Here is a 27,124-nt window from a genome sequence, read left to right on the forward strand (position 1 = left end):
AACCTTTCCCAGGAAGCTGCTTGATGCTGTTGACAAAAAATAATCGCTAAGCTTCTGCCTTACAGGCTGTTCCAGCTCGCAGAGAGCTCTTTTATTGACACATATTTATTTATTCATGTAAATAGAGGTTGGAAGCAAAAAAGGGAGCGCAAAGAAGAGAGGCATAATTATGGTATGGAAGGAGAGACGGAGCCAAAGAGAAAGTTGAAGTAACATTTGAAGATGTGACTGAAAGTGAAATGGGAAGAGAGTGTCTAGTGTTTATACTAGAATATTATAGCTGTCTTGAAATGGAAAGGAGGCAGAGAGGAGGAAAGGCAGAAAGGGGAGATGGAGGAACTATGAAAAGAAGGATAAACATGGGAGAGAAACTCTGAATATTTCCCTCTTTTTTTATCTCTGCTTCTCTCTCTGCCCAACATCTTATTCACTTCTCTCTGTCTCTGTCTGCTGTTTTATCTGCTGACATCATGTCTAGTTTATTTTAGGCTTTTAGTATAAAGTTGGCAAAGGTGGTCACCATAAAAATGCCACCAATTGTACCTGTTTGCCTTTTATCCACCCACATGGCTATTTAGCTTGATATGAGCTGAGGTCTGTGACATTTTTCATTGTTAGAGGAATAGCTCAGATTAATTGATTTAAGCTTCTATGAGGTACTTATCGATAGTCAGTGTATTATACAGTAAATGCCAGTCGGCAAAACCCCAGTAAGGAGAAGCCGAGAGCACAGAATACCAGCACAGGAGCTAAACAATGAACTGCTTCTATATTTTTTAGATGGACTTTCTTAAGTGGCTATCAGTTTATTTGTATGCTAAATTTAGAATATTTTCATGGCTTCTCTTTGCCATCAGACAGCCTTTTCTGACAGGAAGCTGCTGTTCCATGAGCCAAATATCGCTCTTGTCATTGTGTTGTTATGTGACTAGTTCTGATTCCCAGAAATCACAATAACACAAACAAACAGATCAAGTGTTAGTCATTTTTCCCTCACAGAACACGGGAGTTGCTGGTCTGATTTCACCTGTGGAGTTTGGTTGGTTCTGAGAGAGTGATCTTTGGCTTGTGGACAGCAGTAAAGACTTTCTGATGGCAACGTAAAGTGGTGAAAATACTCTAAATACAGTGTACCATTAAACCTAGATTGATTTATTTTAGGTGGACCTTTTTAAGTGGCCAAAATGATTTTGTTCCACACTGGTGCTCCTCTCTGCTTCTCTTAACTGGGAATGTGCTGACCAGCATCTACAGTAGTTAAAGCGATAGGTCACCCAAAAATGAAATTCCATTCAATATCTACTCACCCCTGTGCTGATGTGATGATAAGTGAAGATCTCCAGTTCACAAAACACTCCTGGAGCTTCAGCGAAAAACAGCGTTGCAGCCGAATCCAGTACAATTGAAGTGAATGGTGACCAGTTTCAAAATGTAAAAACAAGATAACAAAAAACCCACAAAATGTCTCCATACTACTATTTCATTTTTGGGTGAACTATCGCTTTAATGCACTGACTATTAATAGGTATCTCATACAGATCAAAAAATCTGAATCATCCCTTTAACATGCATTTTAAGTGTTAGCTGGTCAATGTCAGTGCTGTGAAAACAATGCACAGTGTGTGAATGCTGCTATTCAACATTTACCCGCCCTGCTTTTGTCATGGCTCCTGATTGAAAATCACTGTCGCACAGAAGCACTAAATGGAAACAAAGCAACTGTGAATGGAGAATAAAACTGAAATGATTGAATTTCTGTATTTTCTCTCCAATCCCCTTCAGACTCACAGACCTCCAGAACTCTAAACGCACTGTGTGATACAAGTAATTGGACTATTTTCTCTGTCAGGCTGTCCATAGCTTGCTTTGGGGGCTTATTAATTCAAGTAACTAAAAGGTTTTTGTGTGTGTGTGCGTGCGCACACGCAGAGTTTATCTCCTCTGTAGGGTTAAGTGCTCAGAACTGTCAAGGGAAATTGGTCAGATGAATGGCGGCCGAGTCGCATTGTGGGCTCACATTGAGTCCCCGTCTTTCTTTCTGTCTTTTTTATCTACATGTGTGACTCTGTCTCAATTTGTATCTCCGTCTCTTTTCTCCATGTTGTCACACTCTCTCTTTGTCTCGCTTCTTGACACACACCCACACCGAAAACACACACAGACTGAACTGGTCCACTCCCCCTCACTGGCTTTGGCTAATGAGTAGCATTTCTTTGTCGAGCTAGTGTCCACAAGCCCATAAAGTGACACAGCTTCATCATGGACAGGGGCTAAATGGACTGTCAATAATCTATCTATCTATCTATCTATCTATCTATCTATCTATCTATCTATCTATCTATCTATCTATCTATCTATCTATCTATCTGTCTATCTGTAATTTTATCATAGAATTTCTGGACTCTTTTATAGCTTATTAGCACATTTTTATTTAATTGTTTTTATTTTTATTTTTCATAAAAAAGATTCTTATTAAGTAAGTAAGTAAGTAGTATATTCACTGTATTAAATCATAAAATGAAATTCTGGCTTCTCCAACAGGGCATTAATAGAGGGGGTGTGTGGGGGGGCACTGGCCATCCCTTAAATCTATTTAGTCACCCCATTATCCTCAAATATGATTGGCTGTCTGTCAGGTGAGAGTCAAGACCTTAATTTGAACCAGCTGTTTAATTATTATATATAAATGTGCATTGTTGTGCTCGTCTTGTACTCTTGTAGGACCAGTGTCCCTGCAGGATGCAGGCAAACTGCCTGAGCTTCAAGTCTTGGGAGGAGAGTGCAGGGTTTAAACAACTAGCTTCAACCTATTCAATATACCATCTATGACTCCAACCCGCTATTTGGACTGTAGTATTCATTTCTGAACACTAAAGTCTTATATATTGATCCTTTAATTGTATGTGTCATGTGATTTTCACACCTTTTTTAAAAAAAAATTGAAAATCACCATTATTTTCAAGCTTTACATACTGATTCAAAAACTTACCTGTATCAGTATCACTAAACTTTAACAAAACATAAGAAATTTAAAAAGTTTGATATCACCCATCCCTAATGAAAGCCAAGTTAATATAAAGTGTAATTTAGCAGGACTTGCCTTTCTGGTGCCTCGTGCACTTTAATTATAGAACAAAAGTCTGCTCACTGCACTTCTCCCATTTGCACATTTAAGTACCAAGTCTGGATACTGTGTGTTTTACGAAGACTCTTTCTGATGAAGAGCCTAATGGCTCCAACATCACAACACAGCCAGCAATTAGTCAGCCAAAGTACAAATTGAACCAGCACAGTGTGTCGACTTCTGTTGTTATTCGTCCCACACCGGGTATCAAACCTTTGAAACGTGTCCGTAACACTGAGTTGTGAACGCTGTCAAGTCCTAAAACCTGGCACTGAATCTTTTCATTTTCTTCCTTCAAATGTTGTTGATGGATCTGTTTCTATAATATCTTTTTTTTTTTTTTTTAACCTGTCAACTCCTCACCCACACTACATAATTTACATGTCATACGTGTTGCTAACACATACAGTCTACACACACACGGTCACACTCATGAGAACATAAACCAAGGTTCTAGACACGGTGCCTTAATTACTCTCTGGCTTGCACTCTCTTCACTGCTTTCTCACTCTAGCTCACTCCTCCAGTAGCACCGAGACACACTGGCCTCTAATTGGGGTCCTGATGTCAGCTTTGCTTATCATACACATACATCTTTTTCTCTCTTGTGCTCTCTTTTACTCTCACTCTCCTTCAATCCATCAAGGATCTCGTCTTCCCTGAGCAAACACCGCTTGTGCATGCACACACACACACATGCTTGGTGTCGGTCTCAAACATGAAGAGCCGCGCATCCAATTATAGATCCGCGGCAGAAAGACCCTGGTACAGTCTTAATTGGTGGAGATCCACCCCTCCTCCAACCCTCCATCCCCCCTTTTCTGTTTCTTTTCCCCCACTGCCAGTATGTAGATTCACAACCGCTCGCCCACATAAAGATGGGAGCCAATCCCTGAGGAGCCGTGCGTGATACAGATACACACTCGTTAAGCAACAGTGTGCTCCCTCACCCATCTCCCACTGTGTCTTTTTCACAGTGCATGAGCATGTGCATAAGTCAGGTTGTGAGAAAATGTGAGTGTGTGTTTTTATTCCACACCAGCAACAGTGAGCTGAATGTTGTCAGGCTACATTAGCTTTGAATAATCTTTTTTGGTCCAGTTAATGCATACAGAAGAAGAACCACCATCAGGTTGGAGTGTCAGGTTATAATAGTGTTTCGTAGGTTAAAGGGATAGTTCACCCAAGAATCAAACTTACATATTTTTACCTGTAGTGCTGTTTATCCACCTAGATTGTTTTGGTATGAGTTGCAGAGTTTTGGAGATATTGGTGGCTTTGAAGCTTTAACAGGAATTGACCATGACCATGAGGGTGGGAATATGACCAGAACTATGGTGCATGTTCCTGTTCGTTCATGTTCGTCCTCAGTAACTCACTGGCCGTGTCAGTGTCACTTGTGCTACCACTTGTGGTATTTTGTTGGTCTGCGTCAGTCTGACGTTATCGTCTCTCCACGTCAGGTAGGCATTGGTCTGAGAGACGGCCAGAGTCAGCAGGGGAAAACAAGTCAGAGGGGGTCCAGCTCGAGCTGAAGCTGCTACAGCAACACCTGCTGTCCCTGTCAAAGACACAGCAAGAGAAGCAGGCAGGTGTGCAGCAAGGAAGCAGCTTCAGCATGAGCTTGGTTACTTGGTTACTCAAGATAATCCACATACCTTGCTGTGAGCAGTTTCATGTAGGAACTATTTGGAAGGAAGCATGCATCTACTTATGGACAAGAGGCTCATCCTCATGACAGTGTTGGATGCAAACATTAATGACTTAGCTTGCTTTAGTTTTAACCTCTCGCCCATGAGTAGATGCACGCTTTGTTTTACATAGTTGGCAGATGTAGTTCAGTAGAAAGAAAATAGTTCCTACATGAAACTGCTCACAACAAGGTGTATGGATTATTTTGATTAACCTTGTGATGATTTCTGAAAAGAGACATTGTTTTTTTTTTCAAGTGTATTTTTCAAAAGTATTTTTTGGTGCTTTGAGCACCCCAGTTACGTTGGAGAGAAGTATATATTTTTGGGGTATATTTTTTTATTTTGGGGTGAACTATCCCTTTATGCACACAGAATACAGAGCTTCTAGAGACATTTTGTACTGCCTATAAGCACATGGGAATGATTTATTACTTCAATCAGGTCTGTGTTGCATGATACATCGTTCTTTCATTTGTCTAATTACACTGCTCTAATGTGCTCATTTTCCCCTGCCTGTCTTCTCCTGCCCCCACTGATGCTCTTACATAACTCATTTTGGCCCCCGATGTCTTGCTGTTGCACAGACGTTAATTTCCTCTCCCGCATTCCCTTTAAAAAGGTGGTAATGTTACAGCGTCCATGGGGACGCATACACCTGCTGTACAGCGTTTTGTCAGCGAAAACTTGTTTGGTTGTAGAATTTGTGAAACACAGCCTCTCGATATCCCAGCAGCAGCTCGTGTCATTAGTCAGCCATAGAAAAATGAAGCCTATTTGTCTAAGTGTGGATGTAGAATCATGTTTTACTCTATATATATATTTTTCTTTTTACTTTTTTACCTGTTTGGAAGGCCTGGTGATGAATGCAAGGTAATTTGTGTTTGGCTGCAGCTCATGGCCATGTGCAGGAAATGGAAGGAAAGATAGCTGTAGTGGGTGAAGGCGAGGGGGGGACTGTGGATGAACGGATCTCACAGGATCAGAGAGATGATAAAAGAGCGGTGCAGAAACCCCCATGATGCTCTCCTCTCTCTTGCTCTCTTCCCCCCACCTCGTGACTCATCAATCAACGGTGACACATTAGTCGCTGCTGGGCAATCAGGCCTCGCACTCCTCTCCTCTCAGAATGAGAGATGGACCTTTTCTCTCCTCCCACGTAGCCACCAGATAGACAAATGGCAGGTTGAGGGACTAACGCAGACAAGAGGTGTTAAACTATTTTGCAAATGTCAATGTATTTGATGAACCCCCTTGACAGCACGGTCACTCACCTCATTTCTTTTGAGTAAATCGGAAGCTAAACACCAAAAGTCATGTCTGAGACCTCAAATTATCTGCATGGCTACTCAGAGAACTCTTAAAGGCATTCATCTACAAAACATCCATGGTGTTAAATCACAAGAGGATGTATTTCCTCTTGTTTACCTTCATTTGTGTTTCCCCTCATTGCTTTTAAGTCCAGGATTAAAGAGATTCAACACAGTGCGTTGCAGCTTCCTGTGTAATTGACTGTGTAGCTGCAGACCAACCAGAGTGCCCATGCTGACCCCTGTCCACAGACCAAAGTGCCTACAGTGGGCAGTGAGCATCATAATTTGATCTAGGTGCAATGGAAGAAGATTGCCTGGTGTCAACAGGGTGTTGACTTGGCCTCCAAATTCCCCAGATCTCGATCTGAACAAGTATCTTTGAGATGTGCTGGAACAACAAGTCTGATCCATTGAGACCCCCCCCCCCCCTCGCACCTTAGTTTCTCTGCTTGTCTCAGTTTGGACTTTCAGGCATCTGCCTTATTTTACTGTTTCATATTTGCTTTCAGCTGCAGAGGAGTTATGTTAAGTTTCTGCTGAAAAGGCAACATTTCCTGTTATTACTGCTTTATAATTAAAGTGTTTAACAAAATAACAAAATAATGGGGGAATTAATAGGAAATAAAATGTTCAGACACTTGACTAATGAAGTGGTCATCAGTTTAATACTCACTCTTAAGAGGGTTCAAACTGCTGTGCTGGGCTGCTGCACCATGTCAAAACAAGTCGATCCAAGAAGCGCATGTATGAAAAAAGAGCAAAAGAGGCTACTGGCCTTTGTCTCTGTCAAAAAGGGGCAAAATCAGCATTTTCACCCAAGTGGCATGCTCACTGCCGATTGGAGCTGGAGTCGATAAATACCTGTGACTACTGCAGAGTCATTTGACCTGCAATCAGGGGGTGTTGGTGGGTTCTTTGTCCAGTGTAAAAGGGGCTCCACGGAACTTGGGATCTACTGCTAATGTATGGACTAATGGCCGGTTGACGGACTAACACAGAGAAGAGATGTTGAACTGTTTTGTAAATGTTGGTGTATTTAAAGAACCCCTTCCACAGCATGATCACTCACCTCATTTTGAGTCCCTTTGAATAAATGGGAAGTTAAATACCCAAAGACATGTCCGAGACCCCAGATTATCTGCATGGCTGCTTGGAGAACTCTCAAGAGCATTCATCTAAAAACATCCAAGACATCACAAGAGGGTGTATTTCCTCTTGTTTACCTTTCTTTGCGTTTTCCCTCATTGCCTTTAAGTGCAGTCTGAAAGAGATTTATTGTACCCTTGAAGACAGACAAGGAAATGTGTGTTTTCCTTTTGTTTTTTCATGGTAGTGTGATTTAAAGAGGGTAAAAACACCAAGTAGATCATTGCCACGCCAGATAGCTCTTATTGGCATAATGCTGGGCAAGTGAACCGACAGCTTGTAAATGCCTCCTGTCAAAAAGCACTCCACGGATCAGTGTTCTTTGAGGACACACACTGATAGGCACAAACACAATTAAGTGAACTCACATAACCCACATAAACAAACTGGCAGTTACCGGCATGCACATTCATAAGGCCCATATAATGTGGACAGTCTTGTACACACCCATTAGAAAGAGATAAACGTTGATGATGGGTCCCTGTGCGGACCAAAGCGGGAAATCAATTCCCTGTATGGGCAGGAAGCGTCGTATTTTTGCCCACTTCGCATTAAAAATTCTGCTGACTGCACGTTCTGATGGCACCATAACGAACAGCGGTGCAGTCTTGAAAAGCGATGATGGGGGGGAGCGGCCTGCCCGCAAGGTACCCACGATTCACCTCCGCTCATCTTTGGCTTGCTGGAAGGCTTGTGCCTGTGAATCACCGCTTGTTGCACAAGAGACAAGGTGAGAGTCTGTCTTCCCACCCCACCCCCCGCTGATCTCCCATGTCTTCACACCTCCATAGCTATTGGGCGAGTTGTAAATCTCTGCCATCGCACCATCCTTTGTTTCTATGACAATGCTCTGCGGATAATCTGCGCTGGGGTCTCCTCCGGGGTGGATGTGTGCATTTAGGTGGAGGAGGGGATTTCACCCCTGCCACAAGAAAGAAGGCAGAGTGCAGGAGAAAAAAACATTCATACATCCTATTTCTTTTCAGAATAAAGCACCGTGGCCTTGCCTGCAAGAAAATCTCTTATCATTCCTCACATTTTTTGCATGCATGCTTTCCCTGGTCATTCTATTTAGTCACGCTGGTATGCTCCCGTGTCACGTTTAATTTCACTGTTTACACGCTCATAGATGAGGCTAAATAAAGCTGTACTCTGCAGGGCTGTCACATCCTGGCTGCTGATGTACACAGCTGATGTGAGCTTTTCACTCCTTGGAGACCGTCTGTCAGTTCCCCATGGTCACCAGGCACTGTCGCCACGGTGACAGATGGACCTGCCTGTTGGAAGCCATCACTCCTAGCCGAGATCTACCAACACGTACGCACACACACGCACTGTGGACAGACAACATAATCTGCTTAGTAATGGCTTCCGTTTAGTGACTGCTGTGCTGCCAGGTTGTTGCAACAGTTCCTATCTGTTGAGGGAGACTGTACCACAGCCGAGGGTACAGTACAGTTCAGTTAATCCAAATCAGAGCTCGTTTGGGAGCAATTTTTGCTGAATTCATCTTTCCAGTGCACAAATCTTACAGGGATAGATCGATCGATAGATCTAATGTGGGGGTGTATGAGTTACTTATCGATAGTCAGTGTATTGCGTTCAGTAGATGATGCTCCCAGTAAGGAGAAGCAGAAAGAGTGCCAGCACGGAAGTTAAGCAATGAACTGCTATAGGCGAGTCAGCAACAAAAGGTATTTTAGCCACTTAAAAAAGCCTAAAAACACACAAAATTAATATCAGACAGCCTTTTCCACTGGGAAACTGCAGTTATACAAGACAAATATATCTCTCTCTAAATCAATCAAACTCCATAGGCAAAATCAGTCATTTTACCTCTGTACCTTTTACACCACTGCCTCGATCTGTTATTTGTTTGTGTTATTGTGGGACTTTGGTGTTGTAAAAAGAATAGTTTGGAGTCACCAAAGATACATAATAACACAAACAAAGTGGCAGATTGAGGCAGCAGCAGACCAACAACTCCTGTGTGCAAGGTAGAATTACTGATTTTGCAAAAGGAGTCTGGTGGCTTTCTAAAGAGCGACATTTGGCTTATATATTGGTGGTCTCCTCTCAGAAAATGCTTTCTGATAGCAAAGTAAATTGGTAATAAAATTGTAAATATACACTTAAAATGATATGGATTTTTTAAGTAGCAAATTAATTTTGCTGCTGACTCTGTCTGCAGCAGAACATTGCTTAGCTTCTGTGCTGGTACTCCTCCCTGCTTCTTCAAAGTGAGGGCGTGCCAATCAGGATCTACTGCAGATATTACACTGACTATCGATAAGTACCTCATACAACCCCACTTCAAATAATCTGAACTATCCTTTTTACTCTGTGTGTCAAAGCTTTCATACATATAGTCGCATATGTATTCCCCCACACCATATGCATTGTACTTATGCACATAGACTGTTGGAATTTAACCAGCTCTGTTGCTCTCACACAGAAAAAAAACAAGTTGTGTTCGCTGAAATTCATTGAGTTTCGCCTTAGGCAGTGAAACAAGATGACTGCTATTCTGTCAAGCTCAATAAAACATTTTACTGCAACCCTTAAATATACTGGATACTATGACTATTATTTTGGCTTCATTGGAATTCATAATAATCAGTTGATGTATCATTAATCATAAAAAACACATATTATACAAATTAAGTGCCCTGTGGGCTGAGCAGTCCTTCATTATTCACTGTTAAGAATGCATTTTCTGCCATAAATTGTGAAATTTAGTAAGCAGAATAAAATGAGCTGGGGGGCCCCCAAAGCAGTCCTGCTCCATTATTTGAGTGCTGGGGGCGACGAGGATTTAGTGGGTGCTCTCTCTCTCTCTCTCTCTCTCTCTCTCTCTCTCTCTCTCTCTCTCTCTCTCTCTCTCTTTCACTCAGGCCGTCAGTGTGCAAGGCCAGCTGAGGTCGCTCACCTGTCCAAAACCACTCTTTCCTCCCTCTTGTATGTAATTAGGACTGAAGGTTGGCCCAAACATCCACAATATCTTTTGATCTAGGAGCTTCAAACACACTGTGGCGCTACACACACACACACACACACACACACACACACACACACACACACACACACACCACTCAATAACCCTTAGAGCTGTTCCTGTCTACTAATGCAGTGTTGACCTGTTCACAGTCATATCCTACTCGTTTTTGATTTGGTTGTCAAAGTATTTGTCAAATGGCATCAAGGCCTCACAATTTTGAGTTTTATATTTTTTCGGTGAATCAGAACTGTACTTCTAAACCACCAAGACCACACTAAAATACAAACAAACAGTTCAAGCCAGCAGTACACAGCAGCTCCTGTGTTTTGCATGGTAAAATGACTGATTTCTCCTATGGAGTTTGGTTGGTTTGGAGAGAGTGAAAAGGCTGCCTGACAGCAAAGTAAATCTAGAAAATATTCTAAATATAGTTCACTTAAATTTATATTGAGGTGGTTGTAGGTTGATCTTTTTAAAATGGCTAAAACACATTTTGCTGTCGACCATGTCTATAGCAGTTCATTACTTGGCTTCCTACACTGGCACTCCTTTCTGCTTCTCCCAGCTATTGGTGAGCCGACCACCATCTACTGTAGGTAGCGCACTGAATATAAGTATCTCACTCAACTATCCCTTTATCATCTCATTTAGTAATATTCTGCTTACATCAATTTGAATTTGAAATTGAAAAAGAACGGTGCATTACAAAAATCTGAATCAACCTGTGTCTGAGTCGGTTAATTGCTCACATGGGCGTGCCCATTCTGTGTATCATGCACCTGTTCGAAGATCTGGATGGAGATATACAGTATGCTGAGAGACATTGACGGACAGCAGCAGCAGATAGATGAGCGATAATCAAACATCAGCCTGACAATTTGATTGACAGCATGCTCAGCACAGAGAGAAAGCCTCTGGATTGACAGTATGCATCTGCATATACGCATTTGATTTAGGGGATTGTTATGCTGCTCCTGAATGAATGATTCCTATTGATTGAAAAAACAGGGGTGAAAAGGGGAGAGGAGAGAGATGAGGGGGAGGAGGAGAGGAAGGAGCGAAGAAAAAGGCTGCAGACGCAACGCAGTTGGAGCTGTCAGTTGTGAATGAACCCAGATGTCTGAGAGATAAAGAGGATGAACGTGTGTGTGTGTGTGTGTGTGTGTGTGTGTGTGTGTGTGTGTGTGTGTGTGTGTGAGTGAGTGTGAGAGAGTGTGTGTGTGTGTGTGAGAGAGAGAGAGAGAGAGAGAGAGAGAGAGAGAGATTTCATCCTCTCAGTTTCCCTAAAGGATTGACACACAATAGTGGCCCATTTTCTTAGATCAGACACTGCCTAGTCTCACTCATGCTTTACATGTTTTACACACTAGGGCCCGACTGATACTGGATTTTTGGGGCTATTGCAGATGCCAGTATTAAAAAAAAAAAAAAATAAATAAAAATTAAATTATATATAATTTACACAATTTACTTTATATGCAGTAACATACATCTTTTAGAGTGATCCTTCAAAAGTGGTTAATACATGAACGAGATATGTAATAGAGGCAGCATATTATATAGTTTAATAGTAAATGTAATTGCTCAAAATGACATCAGGGCACTGAAATGGTAAAGTTTCACCGGTATTTCTAATAATTATGTATAACTATAAATTAAAAAAAAAATGAGCAAAATATATGTATACATTAAACCTGAATCAAGGGAAAGCTTCAAATATACATGCTATATAAATGCTGCTAGCTAAAAAACACAATCTGTGTCATGTTAGGCACATATCATCAACAACATATACGCTTACACTGACAATCTTTTTCTCCTCAAAAAATCACCAATATTATGAAAAAAAAGTAAAATATCAGTGTACCTAAAATTAGGGTTGCACAATATGGATTTCTTTTTTCAGCTGATACAATAATCAGTTATTACCTGCTTCTTATGACTGATACCAACAAGACAGTATTGGCATGTAATTTATTGGCACCCATATTTATGTACATCCTTAGCTAAAATAGAAACAGAAAGTGTTGTATGGAATTTAAAATGTTTGGCGTTGCCCACCCCTAATGAAAGCCAGGTTAATATTTAGTGTAATATGGCTGATGATATTGGTCAATTGATATATTGGTCAGGCTCTATTACACACTCCTAAGGTATCCAGATGTTTGTGTGCGCGTGCGTGTGTGTGTGTGTGTGTGGTCTAGACTCCGCTCTTTGTTGAATTTTGAATATTGCAGAGGTAAATACACACAAGTCTGGCATTTTCTCTTTGTTTCACGCATTCCTTCTCCCACTCTCATTTCCATAACTTCATACAACTGTTTATTTCATGCAGAGAAGAGGGAGGGAGGGAGGGATGGAGGAGGGAGAGAGGGCAGTGATGTGCTTAAGGAGCAAATTTCTCTGGCGAGATCCAGGCTGTGTTAGCATTTTAGTCATCCGTCAGTCTTTCTTTGTGTTGCCCGTCTGTGGTAATGATATTCCTGCGATGAAATTCTTGGTCACCGCTCACTCATGCAGAAGCCCGCCTGTCATACCTTAAGCACACTTCGATTTGTGTCGGGAGCCGAGCTGCCTCGTGCCCGCGTGTTGTTGTACGTGTGTGTGTGTGTGTGTGTGTGCAGCTGCATGGATGTTTACCAGCATGTGGGGGTGGGAGGGAGACTGAGATGGAAAGCAGAGAGAAAAGAGGAAGAGGGAGGGAGGAGAGAGGAGAGGAGGGTGATGATGCTAAGGGAAGAAAAGGGAGGGAGGACAGTGTGCGGTGAGGTGAGAGAGAAAGGAAAAAAAGGAAAAGGCAGCAGGAAAGGGAGAGACGGGGAGGACACGGCAACTGCCTATAGATGCTGGAGCCTTCGACAGCGGAGCACCGCGCTCAGCGGACACAGGAAGATGGTCTCAGTAAGAGGGGAACTGACGGTTGCCTATAATTTAATGTTCAGTATCTTGGACTCCTTCTCCATGGGTAATGCTACGGCCAGGAACTCCAGAGCCCAGCTCGCTTTTCTCCTCTCTACTCCTCCTCTTATCTTTATTCTCCGGCTTAGTTGCTCTCCAGGATTCTGTCCTTTCCTCTCAACTCTCACTTTTCCTCCCTCAAACACACACACACTCGCTCGCATGCGTGTGTCGGGTAGCCAGGGTCTAGCGAGCGCTGGGTTAGCCCTTGGGGCTGGCCCCACTCTTCCGCTGCACCAGTCAAGCCAAGCGCTGGCCACGGCAGTGATGCAGATAGATCGCGCTGCCTGCACCCCCCTCCTCCCCTCCCTTGCTTCCTCCTCAAATGCCAGCAAAGGAACTAAGCAGGGAGAGAGAGGAGAGAAGGGAGAAGGAGACGAGGGCTAGATGAGCACTGTTGTGACACTGTTTTGGAGTCTGCGTTACCTGTTTTATTTCCTCTTTTTTCCTCCTTTTTTCTGATGGATAATACACTCAAAGTGCACTGGTAACCTTCTCCTTTTTTCTTTTTCCCATTTCTGTCTGGCTTCACAGGGGTGGCACCTGCAAAGAAGAGCCCAAAACTGGTAAGTAGTTGTTTTCCTATATTCTTCTCTTCTTCTCTTCCATCCATCCTTCACTCTTCTGTCCCCCATCCACATGGCGTATCTGTCACAGGGATGTTTGTCTCACTTTTCCCTGCCTCTCCTCTCTACCCCTCCTCCGTTACGGTGTAACTTGTGCTGATGTTGTGGGTCTGTTTGTAGACATGGGGTTGCTGTGCTGTGCGGGGGCGGATCCCTGTAGCCTCACATCAGTGGAGCCCCCTCCTCTCCGGCGGGGGCTGGGACGAGGGGGCTTTGATGCACAGCGTGAGCTGGGTTGCTAACATGTTGATGATCGCGGCGCGCTGGGTGCTAAGCTTGCAGAGTGAGCGTTGAGTGTATGATCACAGCTGAGAAACGGCCTCATCCTGTGATATATGCTGCATTAACGCTGAGTGGACCTGGCCGACTGTGTCTCACTGAATGTGTGTTTGTTAATTTGTTGTTTTTTTGCAGGATGATTTTGAGCTGGCTCCACCATACAGAGATTACACTAGGAGGGTATGTGATGTCGTTTAGGTGGGGGTGAAAGTTTTGTGGGGATGAGGTGTGGTGGTGTTGGTGCTGGATGTGAAATGCCTTAGACAGTCCCTCCAGGAGGTTGCGATTGCAACAATTAATGCAAACTCTAACAATCCAAATGAAATCTGCACAACCATGCAAGTTTAGAGCAAGAGCAAGAGCAAGTTTAACCAATCATCATAGCTTCCCACGAGTTCCACCAATCATAGCAGCCCCCAGCGTGAATAAACTGACACAATGTTTTCTTATTTACTCTTTTTTGTATTTTTATTTTGTCACAGGTACTGAATTAATTCATTATTCTTGACATTTATCAATGGTCTGTGCACTTTTATATTTTGTAATCCTGAGCGTTTTTGGTAAGGTCACTTACTCAGAACAGAGTGCGGTTTTATTCTCTCTGGTACAAGTTGCTTTTGATTTTTAACGAATTCTAAAATAAATAAACAAATAAAAAGCGCAACTTTTTCTTTCAATTTTAACTTTTTCCTGCAATTCAATTGCAAAACACACCTAAAAACATTGCAACATGCATCACAATTTTTTGCAAAAACTCGGACATTTTATGCCACAACATTTCCAAGAAAGCCTGAAAAACCCTGGAGGTACTGGTTAGATGATAGTGGTGATGGTGTAGTATTCTTAGAGGGGATAAGTTGAGAATTCTAATAGCATTATTGCATGATATTTCAGCATAATATTTGGTTGTATTAAGTTACAAAGCACTGAAGATGACTGCTAATGCTGTGATGAATCAAGGCCCTGAACCCTCAGTATGGCCTGCTGGTGGTGAAGCAGGACTGAGCTGAGCCTGAGGAAGCAGCTAGGATTTGTTTTCATCGCCCCAGATCACCCTCCCTCCCTCCTTCCCATCTTCTGTCTCCTTAATAAGTTATTGGAGCAGGAGAAACCGATGTATTAGACCCGTGCCGGAGCACAGAGGGAGAACACAATGACTGCAGAAGGTCAAATCTAATAGATCCATCAAGAGAAAGAGATTTGTTTTCATTTGAAAGGGGAATAGGATTTAGACTTTGTGTGCATCAAACTGAGAGAGAAACAAGAAAAAAATGCTGCCACATTGGCCTAATGGAGGCGCCATTTTGTTTGATGTAATGAAAGTGACCCAAAAAAAGATCATTTTGTGGTCAGCAGGGTCTGGTTTTAACACCAAATGTGGCCTGTGTTTGTGACTAATTACAAGAATCCATTGATTTTTACTTGACCACACAACCCAGTGAGGTATAGCTCATAATAACTGGTAGAGTAAGCATTCCAGCTGGATCCACGAGCTCCGACTTAATATTTGCTAAAGCGTCAAGCTTCTTTTATGTCTAACAAGGCTGATGAATATAAACATGAATTGCAGAGGTGTAGGAGGCTGATTCAGGGGAGTAATGAGTCCAAATTTATTGAAGACAGGGCTGCACTTTGAAGGCCAAACACTTTGATATTTGAGAACAGATAAGCGGCTCGCCCCTGCCCCCTTCATGGTGTATTTTTGTACCACCACATTCGAAGAACCGGGGAGGTCATGTGATCTGCTGTCATTTTCTCTTACTGTCTTAAAATATCTCCCTTTCTTTTCCCATGCTCTGTCTGTAACCCTTTCCCGTCGTTGCTTTCTTTTTCAAAATCATCAGAGTGATGATGAAGTAAAGAAAGAGTAACAAGGGTCATGGCAAGGATTTTTACTTGTACTTGAGCTCAGTATTGTATGTGCTTTACCTTGCTCAAGCACTGCTCCCCTCAAATCCTTGAGCAGGTGCTTAAGTGCCCATGTTATTGAGGGGCCACTGGCAATTTATGAGGAGTTTTACATTTCTGGCTCCACCAGTAAAACCCTCTCTTCATTTGAAACCCCATAAGTGCTTTATTCACTGTGAATATCTCTCCATATGCAGCAGGGGATGCAGTTCCTTGTTAATACATTCCACTCTGTTAAACAAAAGGAATAGGCAATGTTCCCTCATAAGTTGAGCTACATTTTTTTTCTCCCACAGCTGAATGACTTAATCATGAGAAACCATTGAGGTCTTTTTTTTCCTCGTCTTTGTAATAATTCTCTGAATAAAACTGCTTGATTATTGTTCGTGTTGAATAAGGTAGCAACACAACAATGCTTGACATTATACGCTCTTAGATTCTGCTTCCTTTCACCCCAAGGAGCAGCAATCTTTAATCTTTTTGAACTCTAATCCAAAATTCTTCTATATTCAAACCTCATTTCTCCTCTCACAAACCACAACCCTGATTCGTCTTGTCTTTTCCACTGCTGAGCATGCAATAACCCTTTTTTTTCTTCGTTTTATTTCTCTCTCTAAGCTCTCAGTTCAGCCTCCATTTTCACAGGTGCCCTGACACAGCTGACTTTCAATTGTCAAACGATATTGATCTTCTCCTCCAACAGCAGTTGTCGAGAAAGGACAGTCAGAACAGTTCCCAGCATAGCGTTTCCAGCCACCGGAGCATCCACACAGATTCGCCCGTGCACCCGTCCCTGGCACCCCCCCTCAGCGAGAGCACCGCTCCCCCACCCCCCTCTCAGCCCCTGCCAGGCCTGCCGCCCCAGGACTCCTCCCCGGCAGACGGGACCATTCAGAGAAAACCGGACCCCTTTAAAATCTGGGCCCAGTCCAGGAGCATGTATGAAAGTAGGCGTAAGTATATTTATTTTTGGTGGCGGTTGGATGAGGGCTGCATGGGGCTGTTGGATCCATGGAGACTCTTGGTGTATTCAAGTGGCACTGTACCTTTGGGTTCCAAGATTTGGGATTAGAAATAAGTCTTCTGCATGTAAGTAAATGGTTTATATTCTTAAACAAAAGCAACAAAGGCCCAACCTTTTTGGTGCTCATTTTCTGGCGAGGGATGTGGTCTCAATGTGGTGTTTGGGGTGTTCCAGTATATGTGGACTTATTCCCTAATATCCTGTCAGCTGCCAGTTTATTTGTGGCCCTTTCAAATGCCAATGGAATTTATTAGTCTATGGCAATTTTGCTCCGCATTTTTCCTAATTTGCAGATGGTGCCAGTTTCTTAGCTTTATTCAAGTTAAAGTGTTTTATTTTACCTTGAAACTGTTTTAGAGAGGTGTTGATTAATTTTATGGCCTTTTTGAAGGATGTAGTTGGTGGTGTTGTTGAATTGTGTTACATTACCTTCCCTCATTAATATAAATGTGGTCGACAGAATGCAATACAGTTCAACAGCACCACAAACTGCATCCTCCGCAATGACCATAGAGTTCAACCAACACTTGTGTAAAACAGTTTCAACAAAAACTGATTATAGAGTGCTGCAGTGATGACATCGTTTTGAAGGCCAACTCAGAAGTTAGCATCACTCTAGTTCCCTCCACAAAAAGCCAATGGGATTTTTCCATTGAGTTTTGGATCTAGGCAGAAAGTAAGCTCTGTGGTGGATGAAAGTTTATGATGCTGACTAGTTCAGCAAGATAGTCCTCACAGCCCAACACCACTTTTATCATTTCTGAAGCATAAATGGAATCGTCAGAAGTAGAAAGCTAGTGTTTGACTCCTGTAAATGTTTGTCATGATGACATTTATCATCCCTGACGGCCTCTGTAGTCTCATTTAGCCACCTGTTACCCAGTGACTTTTTTAAGGTACAGAAAAGCTTCAGAATTCAAAGGTGGTGTATTTTCTTTTTCTTTCTTTTTTATTGATATCTTTTGTGTCATAGAACAAAATGTGACAATCAAGTGTGTGTTAACCACAGACTTTATTTCAATTCCTCAGAACGTGTCATATTGACAAAGTCACATTGTTCTAATAGACTGCATTAGTTTAAGCTAGGTGTACTAACAATATAAAATGAATAGCATCAGAATCAAAATTTAAGTCGAATAAATAATAATAATAATTGTTTAATCAGAATGTATATAATTGTAATCAAATCAAATTATAATCAAAAGAGTAGCTCAGCCTTTTGGGAAATACACTTATTTGCTGTCTTGAGAAGACTGACACCGGACAGTTAGCTTAGCCGAGTTCACACAGGAAGCAGGGGAAAACATTCAGCCTTGTTTAAATTAGTTTTTACTTTTCTGTTTGTCTTTGGATTAAACCAACAAAATATAACATGTTTATTGGCAAAGTTTTGCTTTCAAGCTATTGGGCAGTTTTGATTTACTTTGGACGAAGCCAGGCTAGCAATTTTCCCTTGCTCCCAGTCTTTGTGCTAAGCTAAGCTAAGCTAAGCTACACCTGCTGGCTGTGGCTTACAATTTAGAGTACAGACATGAGATTGATATCAATCTTATCATCTAACTCTGTAAAAGACAGTGAATGAATGTATTTCCCATTATTTCTTTAAAACAGTTCCTCAGAGCTACAACATTAGCATAGATTTTATTGTCATTTCTAAGTGGCTTTTAAAGGACTAGGCTAGCCTCCCACATCTTCTTGGTCCAGTCCATTAAGATGCCACTGTTGTCGACATTGGCACCATTGACACACTTTTACAATAGACTTCCCTACAGAGAGACAGCATATAATTAGCAGTGATAGTGGAGTGGATGTCAGTGGATTGCATATCCCCCTCCTACTTGTGTAGTCTTACCAAAGCAGAGGGATAACTCCAATTACAAAGAATAACCCTCACATCCACTGTCAAGTAAAAAAAAACAGGAGTCTGTAAGGGCTGAGAAATCTTAACATCTAATCACTTTCCCAGGCACCACATGTCAAGGATTTTCATTATTTAGATTCCTGTGACGAAAAATGTAAAAGAATGTCTGAGCGTGGGCTAGTAGTGGAGACGCCTGTTGGCAAGCTGCCGTGAAAGACTGAGAGGACGATAGTGTTTGATTTGAAATAAGGAATAGAGATGGAGAGTGGAAGAAAACAAGACTGAGGGGGAGATTATGTCTATACACCTGTACTAAGTTGAACTCTCAACAGGTTTTTTCTAAATTGCCTGAGCCAGTTTGTTTAGTTCAAATGGGAGGACATGCAAAGAAAAGGGTAATGAAGAGGAAAGTGAAAGAAACACATCAATTTGACGTGAAAGGAAAATGTTAGGATAAGAAAAAGGTCAAGCATTGGGAAATGAAAGGATCCTGAGTTATAGAGAAGTAGAGAGGAACACAGCAAGAATGATGGAGGACAGCTGACCTGTAGCAGCAGGTGTAAATCCTCCACTTCCTCACGCTGCATTGAGCTCCCATCCTAAAATCCTGCTGTGTGCGCCCCATAGGGCTCAGGCCTTGGCTGCGGCAGAGACCATTTCTCTACGCAACATTCCCCATAATGAAAAGTTCTGCTGAGATCAAGGTCTTTAAACACACCGTGCAGTGAACGATTTCCATTTGCAGAGAAATCCCCCCCACCCCCTCCAAAAAAAAAAAAAAAAAAAAATCCTCTCACAGCATTAACCTGCTCTAAAAAACCGAGGCCAGAGAGGAGAGGGAACTCGCTCGTGCTTTACTGGCCTTCATCTTGATTATTGTCTGACTTTTAACAAGTTCCCAGTTTAATTTCCTCACTGTTTGAACCATCTGTGCTTGTTATTTGCAGTCCTCCCTCAGAGCTCTGTGCTGCACAGGTCCGTCCATCTTTGTGAAATATTGATTGATCCATGCCCAGTTGCCTCACTGTGGGGATCACTTATGGATCTATTAATCGACAGGAGCAGGGTGTAACCGTGCAGTTGACCCCCCTACGAGTACAGGTGCAGATTGTGACAGTTAGCCTTTGACTCATCCTCTCCCAGTTACTCCACCGTTACGTTGTGATAGATTGGAGGAGATGGCTGCATTCTGTGGGGATTTTAGCTTGTTGACTAAAGGAACAGATTGGGAGCAGGCTTTTTTTAATGCCTTCTGCCACCCTGCCGCCTCTTGCTGGCTTTAGTGGCCTTGGCAGCAATGTCCTGCGTTGGAACAAAAGGAAATCTCCTCGGGAGTTTGCTCAGAGGTGTATGTTTGTCGGCCCGTATACAACACAGCTGCTACCGCTCAGATGCATGCACATACATGCTTATGTGAATAAATATACACATACTTAAAGCAAAGAAGCTAGCGAGGATGAGGCCACACACATGCACACTCGCTGTGTCTCTCCCCTGAGGCTCCCCTCTATCTCCACTGCTACATGAACCATGAGCTGTCATTCGCCACAGTGCAGTGCCTCTTTTATTCTTTCTCTTGTGGATGGGAGTGGACTGTGAAGTAGCCATACTCCGCTCAATAATATATAGCCCATTCCATCCGGCATGTATTAGCACCTGTGTCGACTGGGAAGTGCTCTCCAGCATGTGGAGGAGTCGCTTGTCACATCACCTTAAAAAAGACACATTGTAGTCTATTCGACAGGGTTCAGACGGAAATCTGGTTCAAACTGGAAATCCTTCAAAACACTTTCAAGGGTAAATTCAGCACTTTTCATGTGGCTGTCCAACCAGTGTTGATGGTAGGTGTCGAATCTTCCCACATTCAGTGATGTCATAGGTGTTAAGGAAGAACTACAGGCTGATTTTAGCTTGGACTTTTAAGTCTGTGTTTCTGGGTTGCCAGACGGCCTCCTAGGTGAGTAGTTTTGGCATCCAACGTTATGTTTTGGCCAACAAAGTAACAGCTGTACATTAGCGTAGTAATACTCAGCATGGGAGTGACAAGCTTGCCCATAATGCATGCTGGTACATGTAGGCACAGCTGCATGGCTCTGTGAGCAGGAAAACTCAGTCTTTCTGGGTCAGTAAAGAGCACATTAAGGAATTGATTGCATCAATTGACTACATTTCCCATCAACACTGACTGGACATCCAAAATGAGAAGTGAAACATTTTTGCTTTAATTTAGTGTTTTCGAGGTTTGGATTTTGGATAGTGATCGCAACTGCTCGTAATTGTATCTGCATTATTTTCATAATAAATCGTTGACTAAATATTTCCCTTTTTAGATGTAGAAATAAAATATGTCATATATTGCCTCAGTCAGAGCTCAAGAAATGTAACCTCACTAATACTTAAAATTATAAACCAGCACAAAAATAACAATTACCAACATAAACCAGTATGGTCTGAACAGACACAACCACAAACAAAAAGTAACATTTGCACTTTTTAACATAAAATAGCAAACCTAACAAAATATTCAGTGTAGCACCAGGCATGATGGGAAGTGAGGCTGCATTTTAGACTGGGGCATGGGTTTTACATTACATTGCTTGCACCATTTGTCTGAGAATAGATTTTTAGCACTTTTGTATCATGCTTAACCAAGCACCAACAGCTAGTTTTTGCTGTCTAAAATATGGAACGACTGCTATGGAGCGATAGCTTCTCAGAAAAAGTAAGCTTCAGAAATATCACCCTGACTTTCAGGGATTTTTTTTGTGGGGGTCACAAACACCAACCTCATTATTGTGAGAGGTCATGACTTGAAATGGTTGAGAGCCACTGGTTTATAGAACAATAACATCTGATTTAATGTGATGGAGAACTGAAATAATCATTTTGAGACTATATATACAAAAAGGACATTTATCACAGCTGTAAGAGGCTGGAAAAGCTTGAAAAAGCACCTTGAAAATTCTTGAAAAGTGCTTGGTTTTGACTTTGGAAAAGGTGTAGGAAACCTGATTCAAACATTAATGTCCAGTGTGCAGGACCATCACTGAAAATAGAGTGGAATTTCAGCCTGATCATTTCTAATTATGGGACCAATGAATGAAGGTGCTCTGAATTATTTTGGCAGTCTGTCTTGCTTTTGATAGTTTATTTAAGCTCCATACCTGTTCTCTGTACCCAAAATAGAATAGCGATCTTTTGATGGATCAGTTGTTTGTTCTTTTCTCAAAGCCTCCAGACAGATTGTTTGTGCAAAGTGCTATCTTAGTGACAAAGCTCGGAACAGTTGGGAGGACAATTATTTGCGTGTTGACATAAGAAGGCGGATGGTCTGATTTCCCTGAGAACAATGGGTGCATCCATTATGACCACACCACTTTACAGTGGTGGAATGAAATTAAGTACATTTACTTGTTAAGTTGTAATAAATACCTAACCAGCATGCTTGTAGTGAACTCCTCTTGTACTTGTGCAGGCAGAAGAAGGCCCATGAGCCTGCCATCGGTATTAATGCAGAAATATTAACAGTTGTTTGTTGATTTTACAGTTCCAGACTTCCAGGAGCAGGACATTTTCCTGTGGAGGAAGGACACAGGGTTCGGCTTCAGGATCCTCGGAGGCAATGAGCCAGGAGAGCCAGTGAGTCTTTCTATTGCCCATAGCTGTTTATCTCTTGCTTCTATTTTGCTTTCCCTCAATTTTCTCAATTTTCACTATTTAATTTGTGTGAAATGTATGAACTACAACTGTCAAGAATGGTGAAATGGATACTGTGTTCCCTGAACTACTCCCAGCAGCATCTATAAAGTTTTTCAACACATCTGTTTTTCTATTTATCATCCTGCTGTGTGCAGTTCTGAGTCTCTATGTTGGACTCAAATTCACACCAGTGATTTCTACGGCACAGTTTCTCTTTGATCTGGCCAATGTACAAAAAACTACCACCCATCTCGCACACACACACCACTTTTTTTCCCCCTTTTTAAAGAGGCAACATTGTTTGTTCTCGTTCACTGGCCTGCACTGCGTTTTTGAAGGAAAAAATAATGATTTACTTCAGAGCTTGGCTCGGGTGACTACTGTTGCAGGCTGGAAAGAAGAGTAAAGATGTAAAAGTGAGGTTTAAATTGTAGTAGACCTGTACTGCATGCCAGATTTATGCTTGCAATAAAAATTGGGGCACCTTTGATTTTTATTTAATTTGTGTATGTCTACTAAAGTATGCCTTAATTAAAAAATCTTGCATGTTTGAACTCTGTCCATGGACATATATGTCTATAGCAGCTAGCTTTTTCCAGGCTTCCTTACGCCTCTTTATAAGATATATATTAAAAAAAAACTATATGGTCCCAAAGGAAATACTACATGTCAGACACACATACAGTCTGCTGTTAAAACATACAACATAGAGCATGCATACAGTACATATACAGGTCTCTAGTCCACATGCACTCAGGCACAGACACACACATGCACACCGAATCTGCAGCAGAACTCGGTTTTGTCAGAGTTCAGCAGTTGGAAATCACAAAACAGGGTGAACAGAATCGGTCTGAGCACAGATCCTTGTAGAACTCCTTGACTAACTTTGCCGTGCAGCGAGGATTCATCATTAACATGTACAAACTGAAATCAATCTGATAAATAGGACTTAAACCGGTTTAGTGTGCTCCTTTAATGCCAATTAAATGATCAAGTAATAGGATGTCATGGTCAGTGATGTCAAATGCAGCACCAAGATCTAACAGGACAAGCAAAGAGACAAGTATGTTTGCAGCTTCAGTCAGAAGGTTTGTTTGTGTAATTTTTCACCAGTGCTGTTTCTGTGCTGTGATGCAGTGTAGATCCTGACTGAAATAAACAATTAAACAAGTAACCAAATCAATTATTTTTATAAAGTCAAACAACTGACTGGCGACTGCTTTCTCAAGGACCTTGAAGAGAAAGGAAAGGTTAGAGATGGTTAAGCAGCTTTATCAGCACAGAATCATCATGAAAAGTACATGTGTACAGTTCAGATAAAAAGCAGCTCTGGCTTGCTCGCTATTTATGGCTTTGATGGGCATGATCTAGATTTGTGCACACAGTCTAACAAGTCTCTTTCATCTACTTCGTTTGTCTTTCAGATCTACATCGGCCACATAGTGAAGTACGGCGCGGCGGATGAGGACGGACGCCTGCGGTCTGGAGATGAACTGATATGTGTGGATGGCACAGCGGTGGTGGGCAAGTCGCACCAATTGGTTGTGCAACTGATGCAGCAGGCTGCCAAGCAGGGCCACGTCAACCTCACTGTGCGACGCAAAACGAGCTACGCCGGTAAGAATTAAGAGGGACTGAGATGAGTGAGCAGCCTGGACTGTTAGAGATCAGCTGTCACATCCTTCAACCACTCCCACAGGGGTTTGATTGATTTCTGTTAGCTGAGGTTCAAAAATTGTTATGGAAAATACATGGGATGTATTTGCTTAGAACTTGGAGATGTGCAGCCTGTACCTCTAAGGTGACTCTAACAGCTAACAGCTTTTGAAATAATGAACAATCACAATTAGCTAATAGCTGACTGCTGTGGTAAATGCATTGTTTCCTGTAGCTTCCTCTTAGTAAAAGCCTCTGTGTTTCACTGGCTGAATGCTTTTTTATTTGAAGTAGCAACAGTGAGATGTTTGTTTGCATAAGCAGTACCTTTGACACAGTGTAAAAAAAAATGAGCTTTTAACAGTGAGCTGATATCAATGAGAAAAAATTAAGGTGGATTACATTCATTGATTACTATGTCCAGCTATAATTACTGAATGTAAACATATTAATTGCAGATTATTGCAGAAAAAAACTCAGACCATGAATAGTATTGTAAAATGGGGTTTGATTTCATGAAAATCTTAAGGATCATAACTTACTTAAATGTCCCCTCCAGGGGTGTCCATGTAGCTCAGTTCTCATATCAGTCCTCTGCAGCTGCTGGTTCAGTTTCTGCCTGTGGCCCTTTGCTGCATGGCATCCCCTTTCTACCCCCTTTCCTGTCTGCTCTTCAGCTTTCCATATTAAATCAAGTAAAAAAAACAAAAAAAAAACAATAAATACATAAATAAATAAATAAATAAATAAATAAATAAATGAATGAATAAATAAATACATATATAAATAAAAAGACAACAAGAAAAGATTACAAGTATAATTTCCACATTATATTCCTTACAAAGACATCTACTCTTTCTATGTCATTAAAATTTCCATATTCTATGAATATGCAGATTTGTTCATTTCAGAGTTTTCCTGCTGGACACATGATGTCTCCCACTTCACTGTGAAGTCCATTCTCAGTGTATGTGCACTGACGGCTTCCAGTTTCTTTACACTCACATAAGTTGCAAACTGGACCAGGGTTGACTTTCCAAACTAGTCGTGATGTCACATATCCTTCTCATAGACCTGCCCCTTAAAATCAGATTTTCAGCGAGCACAGACAAACTTTATTCTTTCAGCAGATGAATGGGAAAACAGCCTTCTAGTTTCAAGTTCTGTGCAGTCATCATTCTGCACAGTGACGCTCAAACATCTAACTGCAGGAACAAGAAAGAAAACATAATTTTGAGTTGAGAGGGACTCTAAAAATTGAAAAAGCCTAAAAAATTAGCATCTAATTGTCCATTCCATTATATCATTACAGCCTCTTCTGTTACAGTACAACAGTATTCAGTTGCTGAAAAGCACTGTACTTTTCAACGCAGAGGGCCCTATTTATTTTCATCGCAGTGCCATCAGGGGCCCGGGGACCTGCTTACTCTGTGCAAGGCTTGCCTTCCTCTGTAACAGTCTGGGCGTGTAGCGGTAGGACGCGTTCGGCCGCTACAGCAAGCGAACGCCCCCCGCCCATCACTGCCATTTCGCCGCTCTGCTCTGCTACACTCTGCTCCTCAGCTAGCGATAAAGAAAGGCCCATAAATATGATGGAGAGGGTGGTCAACCTTCGGCCCGATGACAGCAGCCAGACGTTAGTGCACTGCTGCTCCCCGCCTGCCTCAGAGCGGTGAGAATATGAGGCGCCTTCCTCGAGCAGCTTTACAGGAAATGAAATGTGGAATGAAATGTCCAGATCCAACAGGCACGCTGCGTCTTTAGTTCATCTTTTGTTCAAAACAGATCAGAGAGATTGTTGGAGAGGCTCTTCTCCCCAAGCTGTCTTGTCTTTTATCATATCAACGTAAACTAACTGTGTTAGGAGAGAAAAATGTGTTCATTTACAAAGTTTCAGTATTTTCAGATTGTACATGTAATGTAACATTTTGCAGTGTTTTCCTGTCTTGACAGTTTTGCTTGAATGTAATCTTACCTCATTATGCTTTTTCTATTATATTATCTCCTGAACTTCTTATATAACACCAGCTGGCCTAATTTTTATCTGTTTGTCATTCTTATCTTGATCTCCTTGTGTCGACTCCTAAATCTTTTTATCTTCACCCCCCTGTTGTTCCTCTTGATTCCTTCCATAAATCATTCCCCACATGATTTCCTCTCCCACCCTTCATGGTATGTGTGCATCTTTCTCATCATATCCTCCTCTTCCTCTCCCTTAGTTAAAGCAGAAGGAGACGTGCCTCCATCACCGGCATCCTCCCACCACAGCAGCACTCAGGCGCCCAGCCTGACGGAGGAGATGGGGAAACGCACTCCGCAGGGCAGCCAGAATTCCCTCAACACCGTCAGCTCCGGCAGCGGCTCCACCTCTGGCATTGGCAGCGGAGGAGGGGGCGGAGGGGCGGGGGGCAGCGGCAACGCCGTGGTCGCTGCTGCGGCTGCCACCACGTCCTCTCAGCCCCCTAACGCCACCTCCACCGTCTCATCCGCCTTGCAGCCCTACGACGTAGAGATCCGGCGTGGCGAGAACGAAGGCTTCGGATTCGTCATCGTCTCTTCGGTGTCGCGGCCCGAAGCCGGCACCACCTTCGGTAAGAGCTACTTCTAAAAGTTACAAAATATCTTCAGGCACACAGTTATTGATTGCACATGCAAATATTTAAGAAATCGGTTCCACTCAGCAAAACATGAAACATACACTAAAGCTTTTCCTCACTGCGGGGGTCTTTTATCCTTCCTTTATCTTTACGGCCGCCTTTGTATCATCCAGAAAACCTCTGAGCACTAAATAGCCTGACAACCAGCACATATTCTGGCTATTTACAGTCCCACCAGATC

The 27,124-nt window shown here is 42.2% G+C and overlaps 1 protein-coding gene across 11 annotated transcripts in view; it reads left to right on the plus strand.

Moving 5' to 3' along the window:
* magi1b (membrane associated guanylate kinase, WW and PDZ domain containing 1b) overlaps positions 1–27,124 on the plus strand; it is a 187,716-nt gene that overhangs the window by 143,230 nt on the left and 17,362 nt on the right. For 7 of the 11 annotated variants that reach the window (XM_084729419.1, XM_084729343.1, XM_084729376.1 and 4 more), the window contains 6 exons: positions 13,765–13,796; positions 14,271–14,315; positions 16,747–16,996; positions 22,476–22,567; positions 24,055–24,247; positions 26,506–26,877. In XM_084729419.1, coding sequence (XP_084585545.1) covers positions 13,765–13,796; positions 14,271–14,315; positions 16,747–16,996; positions 22,476–22,567; positions 24,055–24,247; positions 26,506–26,877 — 984 coding nt within the window. The remainder of the gene's footprint in view (positions 1–13,764; positions 13,797–14,270; positions 14,316–16,746; positions 16,997–22,475; positions 22,568–24,054; positions 24,248–26,505; positions 26,878–27,124) is intronic. The other 4 variants (XM_084729359.1, XM_084729350.1, XM_084729390.1 and 1 more) reach the window with 4 other exon arrangements.

The sequence above is a fragment of the Lutjanus erythropterus genome, chromosome 2 (genome assembly GCF_056507025.1).
Source record: "Lutjanus erythropterus isolate fLutEry1 chromosome 2, fLutEry1.hap2, whole genome shotgun sequence".
Taxonomy (NCBI): domain Eukaryota; kingdom Metazoa; phylum Chordata; class Actinopteri; order Lutjaniformes; family Lutjanidae; genus Lutjanus; species Lutjanus erythropterus.